This window comes from Mangifera indica, chromosome 2, assembly GCF_011075055.1.
Source record: "Mangifera indica cultivar Alphonso chromosome 2, CATAS_Mindica_2.1, whole genome shotgun sequence".
Classification (NCBI taxonomy): Eukaryota; Viridiplantae; Streptophyta; class Magnoliopsida; order Sapindales; family Anacardiaceae; genus Mangifera; species Mangifera indica.
The window spans coordinates 10103311-10115847 of NC_058138.1; the positions used below are offsets into that span (position 1 = coordinate 10103311).

General features: G+C 32.4%; 1 protein-coding gene across 3 annotated transcripts; it reads left to right on the forward strand.

Annotated features, from left to right (window-relative positions):
• The first annotated feature begins 1662 nt into the window (after positions 1-1662).
• Positions 1663-9417, forward strand: LOC123209390. Of its 3 annotated transcripts, none has more exons than XM_044627430.1 (5): positions 1663-1900; positions 2725-2765; positions 3604-3876; positions 3948-4052; positions 8360-9417. In XM_044627430.1, exons 3-5 carry the CDS (start codon positions 3693-3695, stop codon positions 9097-9099), a joined length of 1029 nt encoding a protein of 342 aa, XP_044483365.1. In that variant the 5' UTR covers positions 1663-1900; positions 2725-2765; positions 3604-3692; the 3' UTR covers positions 9100-9417. The 3 variants fall into 3 exon arrangements, with proteins under 3 accessions (XP_044483365.1, XP_044483364.1, XP_044483366.1); XM_044627429.1 differs by having other exon boundaries at positions 3688-3876; XM_044627431.1 differs by lacking the exon at positions 2725-2765 and having other exon boundaries at positions 3688-3876.
• The last annotated feature ends 3120 nt before the right edge of the window (positions 9418-12537 follow it).

The following is a 12537-nucleotide window of genomic DNA, read 5'->3' on the forward strand; positions in this document are numbered from 1 at the left end:
TTTGATCATATACAATACTCGACATTTCTTCCATATGTCTGAAATCGCTTGGAGCTCTTGCTGAAGTGGCACTTGGACCAACAAATTGCGATTAGGTGAATGCAATTTATTTTTGTCCTCTGAACTCATGTGAAATTTTTGTACAGTAATCAGTAACATGTAGGTGAAGATGTCCCGTCTTACTTGTATTTGCACATGTTGAACAAAAACTATAATGTTTATATACTGTCGGATGAATTAATTTTCTGTCTATTGTTTTCTCTATTTGATCGAACTGCTCCCACACTGTTGACATTTGTTTTCTTTTTTTTTTCCATTGAATAATGCGAACCTGTACCTGTATCACTTTCACCCATTTGTGCTCTATCTATTCCACTTTGTGCATCATCAATAATATCATCAGCACTAGCATGATAATATTCAAATGGATTGAATTTATTTGACATTAAATCCATTTGTAATATTTTGTAATGATAAAATTAAAATAAAAATGAAATTATAAATACAAAGAATTATTATTTACGAATTCAAATATTTTTTGAAAGACAATTGATGAGAGAAAATGAGATTGAAAATATAATAAAATAATTGAGATTGAGAGATTTGTAATTATAAATGAAAGTGAAAATGAAAAAATAGATGGGTTTATATATAAAAAAAAAATTAAAAAAATTTTGAAAAAATTAAGCAATAGCTTTTGCCACAAAAGGCAGAGGTCGTTTTGGCTTCTACCAAGTGGCAAAAGTTCGCTTCTATTGCAAGAAGAAAAAAATATTTTTTTATTTTGCATACAGTGTTGGGCTGGACTGGGTAATCTATGAACTTAATACTAAAGCCCTAAGCCCAATCTGATAAGCCCATGGTTTTGGCCTATGGTTCTGGCCTGACACGCTATAGTGTCGATTGGGTCTTCTCGTGCTAAGCTTTTGTTTCGTATTTTGGGTCAAGCCAAATAGAGGTCCCACCAATTGACATGTCTAATTGAGTTAGTATCTATTGTAAAAAAATTCATTGAATATTGTAAGGCTAATTTTTACAATTCAAATATCCTTTTTCATGTAACAATTAAAAAAAATAAATAAATGGTGTTGTTTTAGCAACCAAATATGCCCTTAGTACATGCTTCCCACAATTTCATCACCCTTCATTAAGTCAACTTCAACCAACTCTTCTTTTTCTTTTTTAATGACGCAGCCAAATCACACTTATTTCTAAAATGAATAAAAAAATTTATAAAATAGATATTCTTTTTACATAGTTTATATTTCCACAATGTTAAATATATTATAAAAAGATATTATTATATTACCACAATGTTAAATATATTATAAATACATTATCTTTGAGGGTACCCATATTTGTTGATATATTATTAAATCAAAAGTGCAAATTTAATAGACCCTTAAATTAAAAAAATAAAAAAATAAATTATACAAATAAAAATATTAAAACTAAAAGACCTAAAAACTAAAAATTTAAAAATATTTATTAAGTATTTATATCATTTTACGAAGACATTAAATATCTTTTAATTTATGTCCTACAAATAATTCATTAAACTTGTGAGTTATAGTGAGGGCGTGGCTTGACACGTGTCCACGTGACGTGTGCACAGAGATAATCTTTAATTAACAGTACTATTTATAGAGAAGGGAAACCTCACTACCAAAAGCTGCCATTTCCAAAACCCTCTCTTCTCTCAGCAATTTTTATCAAATTTTATTTTTTAGATAGAAACAAAGTTCTGTGAGTTCCTCGTAATCATAGTACGAGGAAGTGTTTCGGAGAGAAATGCTAAAACGACATCGTGCTGGATTATCACTGAACTTTATGATTTTGCCATTTTGTTGAGTTCAAAACTTGAAGTTCATGTCATCTGAAATTTGCAGTGGATGAAACGGTAAAGTTGCATCGCCTTCTTATTTCTGGTTACTCTCTAATGTTTTCTCCATCCTTGTATGGTCAATTTCCTGAATATAAATCAGCCACTGATATCCTGATTCTGGTTTTAAATTTCCATTATATCTCTAAGTTCATATTTTGATAGAATATGATTTTGAACTAGTATAAATTAGTTGTGGAAAATGTTCTTTATATAGATAGGTCTTTTCTTTTCTTTTCTTTTTCGTGCTGTTTCTAGCCATCTCAGAAGAGAAAAATGAAAAGATTGCTTGAGACTGCTACCTAGGGTGATATTTTACTTGAACATGGTTTATGAATAGGCATATATATAGAATAAAATGAAAAAGGGGAATGTTTAACTTGGCTCATTCAAATAGTTGTTTTTTGGGTTTGCTCCATGGATTCATCCTGAATTATTGAATATTTGAATTGTGAACATATTATCAATAGATATGAGGATCAAATCCAATTCCTATGTGCGTTAGCAATGTTTTCTCATTTTTGGCTGAGAATTGGGTTAAGTCTAATAGCGCAAGTGTCACACTGTAAATTGTGGCAAAAGTGACTCTTTAAGTATCTAAATAATGTGTATATATCTGTATGGAAGTATGAGGATGCATGAAAACAATGTACTGGACAGATGTTGTCATGCTGTCCATTAAATCATCAACTGCAAAAGTTGGCTATAGGTTAACTCCTCATCTTCTATATTTATGTTTTCATGTTTCACCCTTCATTTCAAGTAATGTGATGCACACCCATTTATTAGTTTCCTTGATGGCTTTGATCTGACTCATAATCACTTATTTGCTTTCCTGCCAGAGTTAGAAGAACAAGAAGCATGTAAACAAGCCTACACTAAGGTATTTAAAGGATGGAAGTGCTACTTGTTTTCTGAAATTGTGCATTATTGGTTTTCTGGATATTGTTTCCTCCTTTCATAAAAAAACAGTGTTGGATTTTTTTTATTTATATTTCTAGTGAGAATCCTCTGCTCTCCTGGTAACCTTTTGGTAATGGATCCTCATGTTTCTGTAATCATCAAAAAACGATGCATGATTTTTTTTCTTCCCTTGGGCTTTGCATGAGTGGCTGCTTAAGGGAATTGTAGACTTCTTCCCCTGACCTTCATGATACAGAAATTCATGAACTCACTGGTCTTTCTTTATTAGATTTTCTGGGCAATTTGTCCCAAGTGTACAACCAACTGTTGGCATGTTTGAAATATACTATTTTGGATTGAAGATGGTAAAAGTTAATTATATATTGGTTCTGAATTTTTCTTTGCTGTTCTCAAACATGTAATACATGCACATTGTTAACATTAATGTGTTAAACATGCTACTTGTGCTTGAAATTATTCAAAAACTAACCATGGAATTTAATAACTAGAGTGGAAATTAAATTTAAGCCCCCCAAATCATAAACCAAACCAAATCAAACCACAATTTTTCAATTTTTTTTGGTTTGGTTTTAAACACAAAATGGTTTGCTTTGGTTTGAGATTTTGCCAAACTGTTTTCATTGGTTTAGTTTGAAAATTTGCTTAAATTGGACCAAACTGGACTGTGCACACCCTTAGTTGGCTCCTTAGGGTAAATGTCATTCTAATTTGAGGCGATTTTCTTTGACAACGACAGTCTTTCATGGATTAATTTTTCATTTTCCTAATGTACTTTTATCTTATTTTCTTCCATATAGATAGCAATGGAATTTTTGGTGCACTGTCGATGTAGGTCATATTTGGATTATTTAGGATTTTTCCCTCCAACACTTTGCTTGCAGTTAAAATGAAATCAAGGACAGATGGTGCATCTAGAGGTCAGAAGGCTAAAAGTCTACAGGGTGAGAGGCCAAATTGGATACTTATTGCAGGTGGAGCCTTGTTAAGTACATTGTCAATTCGTCTTGGTTATAAGCTGAAGCAGACGCTGGACTCCAAGCAACAGTCAAATGCTGATAATGCTCTGAAAGGTCTTCTACTATCTGTTATATTAGTGACCTGTCTTCAGTTTGCAACATTTTCTAACTCAAGAGTTGTACAGGTAGTGGAAAAACTTCTGACAGGAGGAGGTCACCAGGTCACCATTTGCAAGCAAACATGTATACCTTTATGCAGGATAATGATGGTTGCCTCAACCACGTTTCAGGTGTGAAAATTCATTCTATGTTCTTTGTCATTTGAACTTCACTGGGATTAGGACAAGCTAGTAAAGCTTTACTGCAAATTTTTTATTGTGTTGATACCACTGTACATGTTGGTAGTTGTGTGTTCTTTTTATTTTTTCTCTCTTTCTTTTTGTTTTTGTGTGTGTAAGAACTGCAAGTTTCTGCAGTTTAATCAGGTGTAGTACATTTTACTAAGATGCTACCAAATGTTTTATCAATGGATCTTATGTATCGACATTGAGTGAAAATTCTACAACCTATGGATGAGTGTAATTGAAAATGATATGTATAAATAATTGGTGCAGTTTAAAAGTTTAAATGTTTAGTTTTTAGCTTTGCAATCTTGGGGATTCGTGTGAAAGGCACCACACATGTATGGGCAGGTTTTTTCTCAATAGAAGGGACGGATAATTCTTTCTGAAAAGTATTGACATCTGCTTTAGATGATAGTCTTGAACTATAGCTAAGGAGTTGATTTTGTGTTTGTGAGATACTGATTATATCAGAATTGAATGGTTATCATCTCTTTGGTATTTTAGTGCTATAGTAGAATGAAACTTCAGGGTTTTTGGGTTCAAAGATTGGTTAGGCGTAAGTATGTCGATAGATATCGAGCCAATATTCACCCGAAAACAGCAAAAAAGTGCAAACAATTAAAGAAACAAAAAATGTTTTGTTGATAAAGGGGATTTGCGGTGGAAAAATTGGCATTTGAGGAGTTATGTCCTCCCAATTCAGGCCATTCGAACTGTTGGAAACCTCCCAAATCAGCCTGTCAGGCTGCTAACAGCCTAAACTTACCAAACCCTAATTTTTCTTCCTTTCTTCCCTTTTTACAACCTTAAGTATCATTTATTTAATAAACCATAACCTCTAGAATTAGGACATGTGTCCCAAAAAACTGCAGGTCCTGAGGCCTAGATATAGAATCTAACTTTTGATGCTTTCTTGTATGGTGTCATCTGATTTAATATTTTAGTATGGTGCTACGTTTAGTAACTCTGTGGTTTAGGCAAATGGAGCTTTGATGTTTTAGGGTTCAAGGATTGGTATGGTTTAATTTGCACAAGTGAAAATGAATTTTTGGTGGTTATGCTAACATCAGTTTCAATACTTTAGAAAAGGCTGAAGTTATTCTTTTAGGAAGCCAAACTAGGGTTGGTAAGATTAATGGTTATGGTTTCATCTGGTAGATTAAGTACTGTACATAAACCACAATATGAAGTTAAAACCGAAAGACGAAGGTGAAGATCAAGAAACAAGGCATGGGTCAATAACAATGGAAAAAGGTATAACACTTTTAGCAATTGCTATAGTGTTGTTGGATTGGTTGATATATACATGATGATTTTAATGAGTGACCGTAACATATGGACAACTAGGACTCATAATAACAATTAGATTGCTACCAAAAGTATTCTTTAGCTATGTAAAATTCCAATGATATTACCAGATGCAACATAGGGTCCACTGATTAGTGAAATCAAGAATATTCTAGCAAAAGTGACACAACATCTATAAATCAAATAATAAGGGTGCATTTGGTTCAAGTAATATTTTATTATTAAAAGTGAAAAATTACCATAAAGATGAGTTAGTTGAAAGATTATTGATTATAAATTATCTTTATATTTGGTAAAATCAGTATGTAGAAATAATTAAAGTAGTGCTATATGTACTTATAATGAGTACTGGTTTTGGTACTAATGATAGTGTGTCATCATGCGATTTAATGTTATTTTATCATTAATTAAAATTACTCAATCATATGTTAATACATTATAATTGAAACTTAAATTGGTACTTATTATAAGTGCATATAGTTCTATTGGTTGACAATAATAAAATGATACTAATATATGATTTTACTTTAATGCTCTTATAAGATTATTGGGTGTTAATTAGTATTGCATTTGGTTAAACTAACATACTTTTATGTTAAAGTATTTGCTTTGTGTATCTTCTAAAATATTTTCTATGTTAATAATATATTAGAATTTTTTTATGTTATCAAATGATAGAATTAATTAATTAATTTTTTTTTCAAGTTGTCTGATTGCCAATATATATATTTTTTAAAATATTTTTCATGTTAATTGCTATTTTAATTGAAAACGTGAGTATCCTTATCTTAAAAATTTAATAAGGATAAAATTGTAACTAAATTAAGATTAATTTAGTAATTTTCTAGTACTTGAAGTAAGAGTAGTAATTAAATTACTTTTTATATTACCTGTCATATCACTATGATAATATAAAATTATTGAAATATTTTATTATCTAAAAAATCAAAAAAAATAATATTAATAAGAAAAGATAAATTATCGAGGTAATGAGAGTGCCCTAAACCAAATGCCCTTTTAAAAGTGAATTAAAAAAATAAAGAGGAAAAATCCATACAAGATATATAGTCAAAATAGGAGGGTATATTAAATAAAGTTTAGCACAAATATTATGCCACGTGAATATAATAAGTTCTACTATTGTAAAAATTCATCAAATGTCCCAATAGGATATGAATGTCTTCTCATAAATTTATAAGTATACAAGGGATACCATTAACTATTTACTGGTTGTCCTAAGGGATTATTCTGCAATTAGGTTTGAAAAGTAAACCTCAGGCCTCTTCTAAATAGTTTTCAAATTTACTATTAAATGGTTGAGATTATGTAATTATCACTTTTGGAAACTTTTGTTGAACCTAAATTAAAAAGGATATGTCAAATAAGACTTATAACTCTTCAAAGTCTGTTAGTATTTCGGAATATTATTCGAAATATTTAAGGAATAAATAGTGTATGAAATATTATTTAGGAATACTATTTAAAAATTTCATTTTATTAGGAATAAAAAGAGTTTAGGAAATAAAAAGTAAATTAGAAATATATATAGATTTTGAATAAGGAAAACATATCTATTAAATGAGATTTATTTCAAGAATACTATTTATTTGGATTATTTAGAATTTTTTTTTTTAAATCAGGATTCCTATTAGGATTAGGAAACTATAGTATATAAGCTATGTGGGGGGGACGGTAGACTATTCTGATAAAAAAGTGTTACGTAAGTAGTTATGTTTTATTCAATAAAGAAGTTTCATCTCTATCTCTGTCTCAATTTTTTTCTTTTATTATTTACTTGAATTCATTACAAAATTATGAGTCCTAACATATTAAAGTAACGTTGTATGGTCAATATCAGAATAAATAGTCGGGTAGCAACAATTGAGAAGGAAATTTGGAAACTAGGGAATTGGTACAATAGGACCATAATGAGTGCAAGAGTATCAATTAGGAATCAATGGCTTAATTTCACAAGATGGAGGAAAAGCATGCGGAGATGTTGACATTGCAGGATATGTTAGCTGTGTTAGGGGAGAAAATGGCCGTTCAAAAGGGAACCCACAACTAAACCACCTAAACAACTCAAATTCAACTGATAGCACCCTAACTCAATCAAGTAACCACCAGAATGTTTTAGCTACAACCTCTTGTTTTGTTGCACCATACACACACCATAACCTCCCTAGATTCCCATAATAAACATCAAACCTACCCCTAAAACCAAGCATCCAGTCAACTCAATCAAACTCAAAATTCAGTTGATCATTTAATTTCCAATCAACCTGTACCATTTAACCCACAAAGCACTCACTAATCTACTCACTAACATCTAGCCGACTAAACAACACCACTATAATTTTTTCCGTCCAAGCCATTACACAACAACATAACCAATCACTAGGTCAGCCTATGAGCAAGTATTGTGTGAGAGTTATGGCCAATTATTTTGATAAAAAAGTGTTATGTATGCAGAGTTTTAATTTCCATTTCAATTTTTTTTAAAATTATTACTTGAATTCATTACAAAATTGGTAGTTGCGACAATCACTCCTAAATGGGTCCTTAGCACTTCTATTAGTTGCTGCAGCTGCTGTTTCTCATTGCTTAATTAGCAATGTTACAGCTTGTTAATTACCAAAATAAAAATGTTACTACTTGTTGAATGTCATGGATGCTACATAGTCTGTGTGCAAAGAAGAGCAAGTTCTGATTTTCTTCTTGAATTTCTTTGATGTGTTAACAGCATAGATGCATGGAAATTTAGGAAACGTAGGAAGTGATAGTCATTGAATTTTCTTAAAGATTTTTCCTGTGGCAAAGTTGACTGTTACCATACCTTTTTTCTTGCTCTTTTTTCCATTTGAGTAGAATTTGCAAGTCAGTTATGAATATAATATTTTTAAGGTGTCAATAATGTCTTTGGTTTCTTATTGGGTTTGAATCAGGAGCTGAGGGCATGATGGACATGAAGCACCAATCAAATGCACAGATTCTGTCAGAAACTGATGGTTCTCTCCCTCTGGTGTCAGTTCCTGTTCCTGAATTTACCAAGGAGAATGAGGTTATATGGGCATCATCTCCTGATCGCCTTGAGTTGCCTCCAAAGCCATTCCATCATTCAAACTGCTCAGACTCACCTTGTGTTTCAGAATCAGGCTCTGATATCTTCAGCAAAAGAGAAGTAATACACAAGCTGAGGCAACAACTGAAGAGAAGAGATGATATGGTACTAGAGATGCAAGATCAGATTATGGAGTTGCAGAATTCCCTCAACACTCAGCTTGCTCTATCTTCTAATTTGCGGTCACAGCTTGATGCTGCAAATAGGGACTTATTTGATTCTGAGAGAGAAATCCAGAGGCTGAGTAAGGCCATTGAAGATCATTGTGCTGGGCAAGTGGGCACTGATAATAAGCCATCAAGGGTCACAAGTTGGCCAACTGACCCAAGAAATGGCCATACAAATGGGTATATTGATGGGGAGAGCAAGTTTGAACTTCCAGAAAAGGGAAAGGGAGATTGGGAGAGGATAGAATTGCTGAAAAGGGAAATTGGAGAGTTGAAGGAAGTAATAGAAGGTAAAGAGTATTTGTTGCGTAGCTACAAGGAACAGAAGACGGAGTTATCTATGAAGGTCAAGGAGTTGCAGCAGAGATTGGATTCACATGTCCCCATTATTTTGTAGGTGCGGTTAGGTTTGTGAATTCTTTTTTTCTTTGAAATGATGAAAAAGAAAAAGAAAGTGTTTGGGAGAAGGTTCTTTTTCTCCTTTCCTTTGTCAAAATCCTTAGTTTAGTTTGATTGTTCATTGCATGGTTTTTGTTCTTTGTTCATGTGTGCATGCAAGTGAGAGAGAAAGAAACAAAGAAAAAAATAGGCAAAAGGAAAGTAGTAGGATGATTACTCATTAATTTGGCTTTGGATTGTAGTTTGGCTCTCTGGCATTGTGATATTGTTCCTCTATTATTCTTATGAATATATAAATATGGTTTTTAATGATTTACCAGTTGTTGAACTCTATTGAATTTAGCGATAGTTAATGATAGAATATTATAAGGGAGTGTATATCCATGAGTCATAAATTTTTAAGGGCATTGGGCTGATGAATTTGTGTAAATTGTGTTGAAGTGGGGTAAGTTTTTACTGCCCTCGTGTGCGTAAAGATGAGTAGATAACTATAAAGACTATTTGACATTGGTGTCAACAAATGAGGTACCTCGGCAATGAATAATCCCTTGATTTAACTTTCCATAATCATATATTTTGGTTCAAATTTAGTTGATCAATTTAATTATATAATCGCATCTGAAAATAAAAAATTATAGATAAAATTCCCATTTGCAACCGAACTCTGTTTTGATGAACAATACTGAAGTGCTGTGGCCTCATTCTTCTGAACAAAACGAGAGAAAATAGTTAGAAATGGAAGAAGCTAAGGCCCTAAGCTTAGCACCAGCAACAAGAAGCTCAACGACAACTATAACAACATCAACAACAGGCTGCCATCTCTCGCTTCCCTTCTAATGCCCATGCCCATCTTCGCCTACCTGGTCTCCACTGTCCCATTACCATCCAGCAACGAAAGTCTTAACTACAATTCTAATGCTAACGTTAAACAATATCCCTATAACAATGCCAATGCTAATTCTAATTTGCAGCAACAAAATTCAGAACAGCCCCAGCAACAGCAACATCATCAGAAGCAGCAAAAGAAAGGAATGCAGCCGTTGAATCAAATGGAGCTCCAGATGGATTACTGGGACGCATCTCAAGTGTCTGCTGCCTGGTTTTCAAACAATTGACGCTTGAAGATGAATGTGAAAGGTTTGTTTGTTTGTTATTTAAGGGTTTGATTTTAATGTATGCCTCATTTTATTAACTGTTAGGTGTCTAAAGAAATGTTAGTTTATCTCTGTTGAAGTTCCTTTACTTGTTCTGGTTTGAATATATGGTTAGGTATTGGATACATTAAAATGGACGTGAAATTTTAATGAATGCTTTTTTGTGGCATTTTATGGCCCAGTTTAGTTAGTGTTTAAAAGATTGTGCAGCATTTGCCCAAAAATAATGTTTATTACATGACATTATTGTGATCAAACTAGAAGTAATCTGAATGACCTACTGGACTTATAGTTTGTATATTTTTATATCAATAATTAGTTTAAGATGGTTTTCCAAACACATTGGAGATGGAATCACTATGAATTTCAGTGTTTGAAGTTATGCACCATTTGGCCCTAAAGCAATGTATTAGTCATGTAATAATGCTTTATTCTGCAGCCTTGTCTCCTATCTACTTTTCTGTTCTATACGTAAGTCATATGGACAAGTGTTGGCGTTGCTTGTACAGTTTATTTGGGTTTTGGTTCTATAAGGGTATTTTTCCTAAAGTGGGTTGTTAGTTACAATTAGGATGCAAACAATGCAGTTACAATTTTTGGAATTTTTCATATTTGTATAACATGATTCATTTGATAATTATTTTTAATGTAAACAAAATAGTCTGCTTTTCATTCTAGTAGATGTTTTTTACAATACAAATAATCTTCCGAATTTCTATAGTAGTTGTCAGGTAGTGAGAAAAATAGTTTTCTGAATGGCCGAGATGTTTCGCCCTGTAATGTTGGTTTTGTTTATTGTGTCCATCCTCTTAAATTCCAGTTGCTTTCTGATGGACTGCACTGCACTGCACATCAAGATCCGTTTATTTTCGTTTTCTAACCTTTTGGTCCCTGGAAATGTACCCTGATTTATTGTTATTCACCATTTGTTACTATTTTCCAGGTTGGAGATTTTGAATGCACTTCCTTAGTAAACATTTTTTTTTCATTGTAATTCATTGGTATAACGTTTCTGTGTGTTCTTTGGTGTATGGGTTTATAAGTTTGTCGTAGGAGATAGTCTTCAAGTGTTGGCAGTAATAGCATTTCACCTATCTTTTTTCCTTTCTAATTGACTACTGTGACAACAAAATTATCTTTTCTTAATGTTTATATGTGTTGCAAGGTTTTCAGCGATGGCGAACTGTTCCACAGTCTTCCAGGACGGCACCCTGGATCTATCTGACAGCTTGGAGACACTGTGGCTGTCAGGTGAAGATTCTGTGAATCTATTTTTGTAACCTACCCCACCAGTGAGATCGGAGGGTAATAGATTTACCCAGACTTCGCCAGCTACACTAGGATCATGTCAAAGATCACTCTCACATCTCAGAATTTGCCAATGAAGTGAAACCCGAAAATTGCTGGAAATTTTAAAAGCGGTTTATGATAATTTTATAATTTCAAAGGAAGATTGTGACGAATTTTAATACTAGTGAGTCTGCCTGTACTTTCATAAGATACATGAGTTAGGTTTCTAAGTCAGTTGGACTGTTGATTTTTTATAATTCTATGCCAAAATTTCCCTTCTAAAGGCAATATGTAAAGCACATCCTTCTAAAACTACTGTCTCTCCTACAAAAAATAAATTCACAAATTTATAAATTAATGTGTCCCACCATAGATATTATTAAAGGGGTTTGGAGCATGATTATAAGTAATCTATGATATATGATATGATATAATACGGGTAAAAAATAATATCTATCATAAATATATCTAATTAAAATGATACAGTTAATTTATTATACAATACAATACAACTTACCAATACGGATTGATATTTGTTTAAGAGAAACTGATGATATTGTAAGGGTGTGTACGAGAAATTTTAAATTTAAAATTTTTAAGGGTGTTTGTGATATTTTTTAAAATAATGATTTGTCAATTAAAATTTTTTATTATTTTATTGATCTAGATTGAAAAACGGAAGAACATTACCTACACAAAATATACGATTGGAGATATTAGGTTCAGTGGAGTATTTATTCACCGTGGTTTAGGGGCTATGACACATTGTTAGATATTTACCATAGTCGTTGAGTTTTCAAATATACTTTTGGATTATCCGAAAAGGGACTCACGATTACGCCACATTGAACCTAAAGAGTCACACCAATAAACCAAACTTATGAGAGAAAAAATTTATTATCCAAGGTTGGCTAGCATTACGACTAGAAATGAGCCGAGCCGAGCCTGAACAGGGCCCAACTTATTTTTAGCTCGTTTTGGACCAGGCTCAG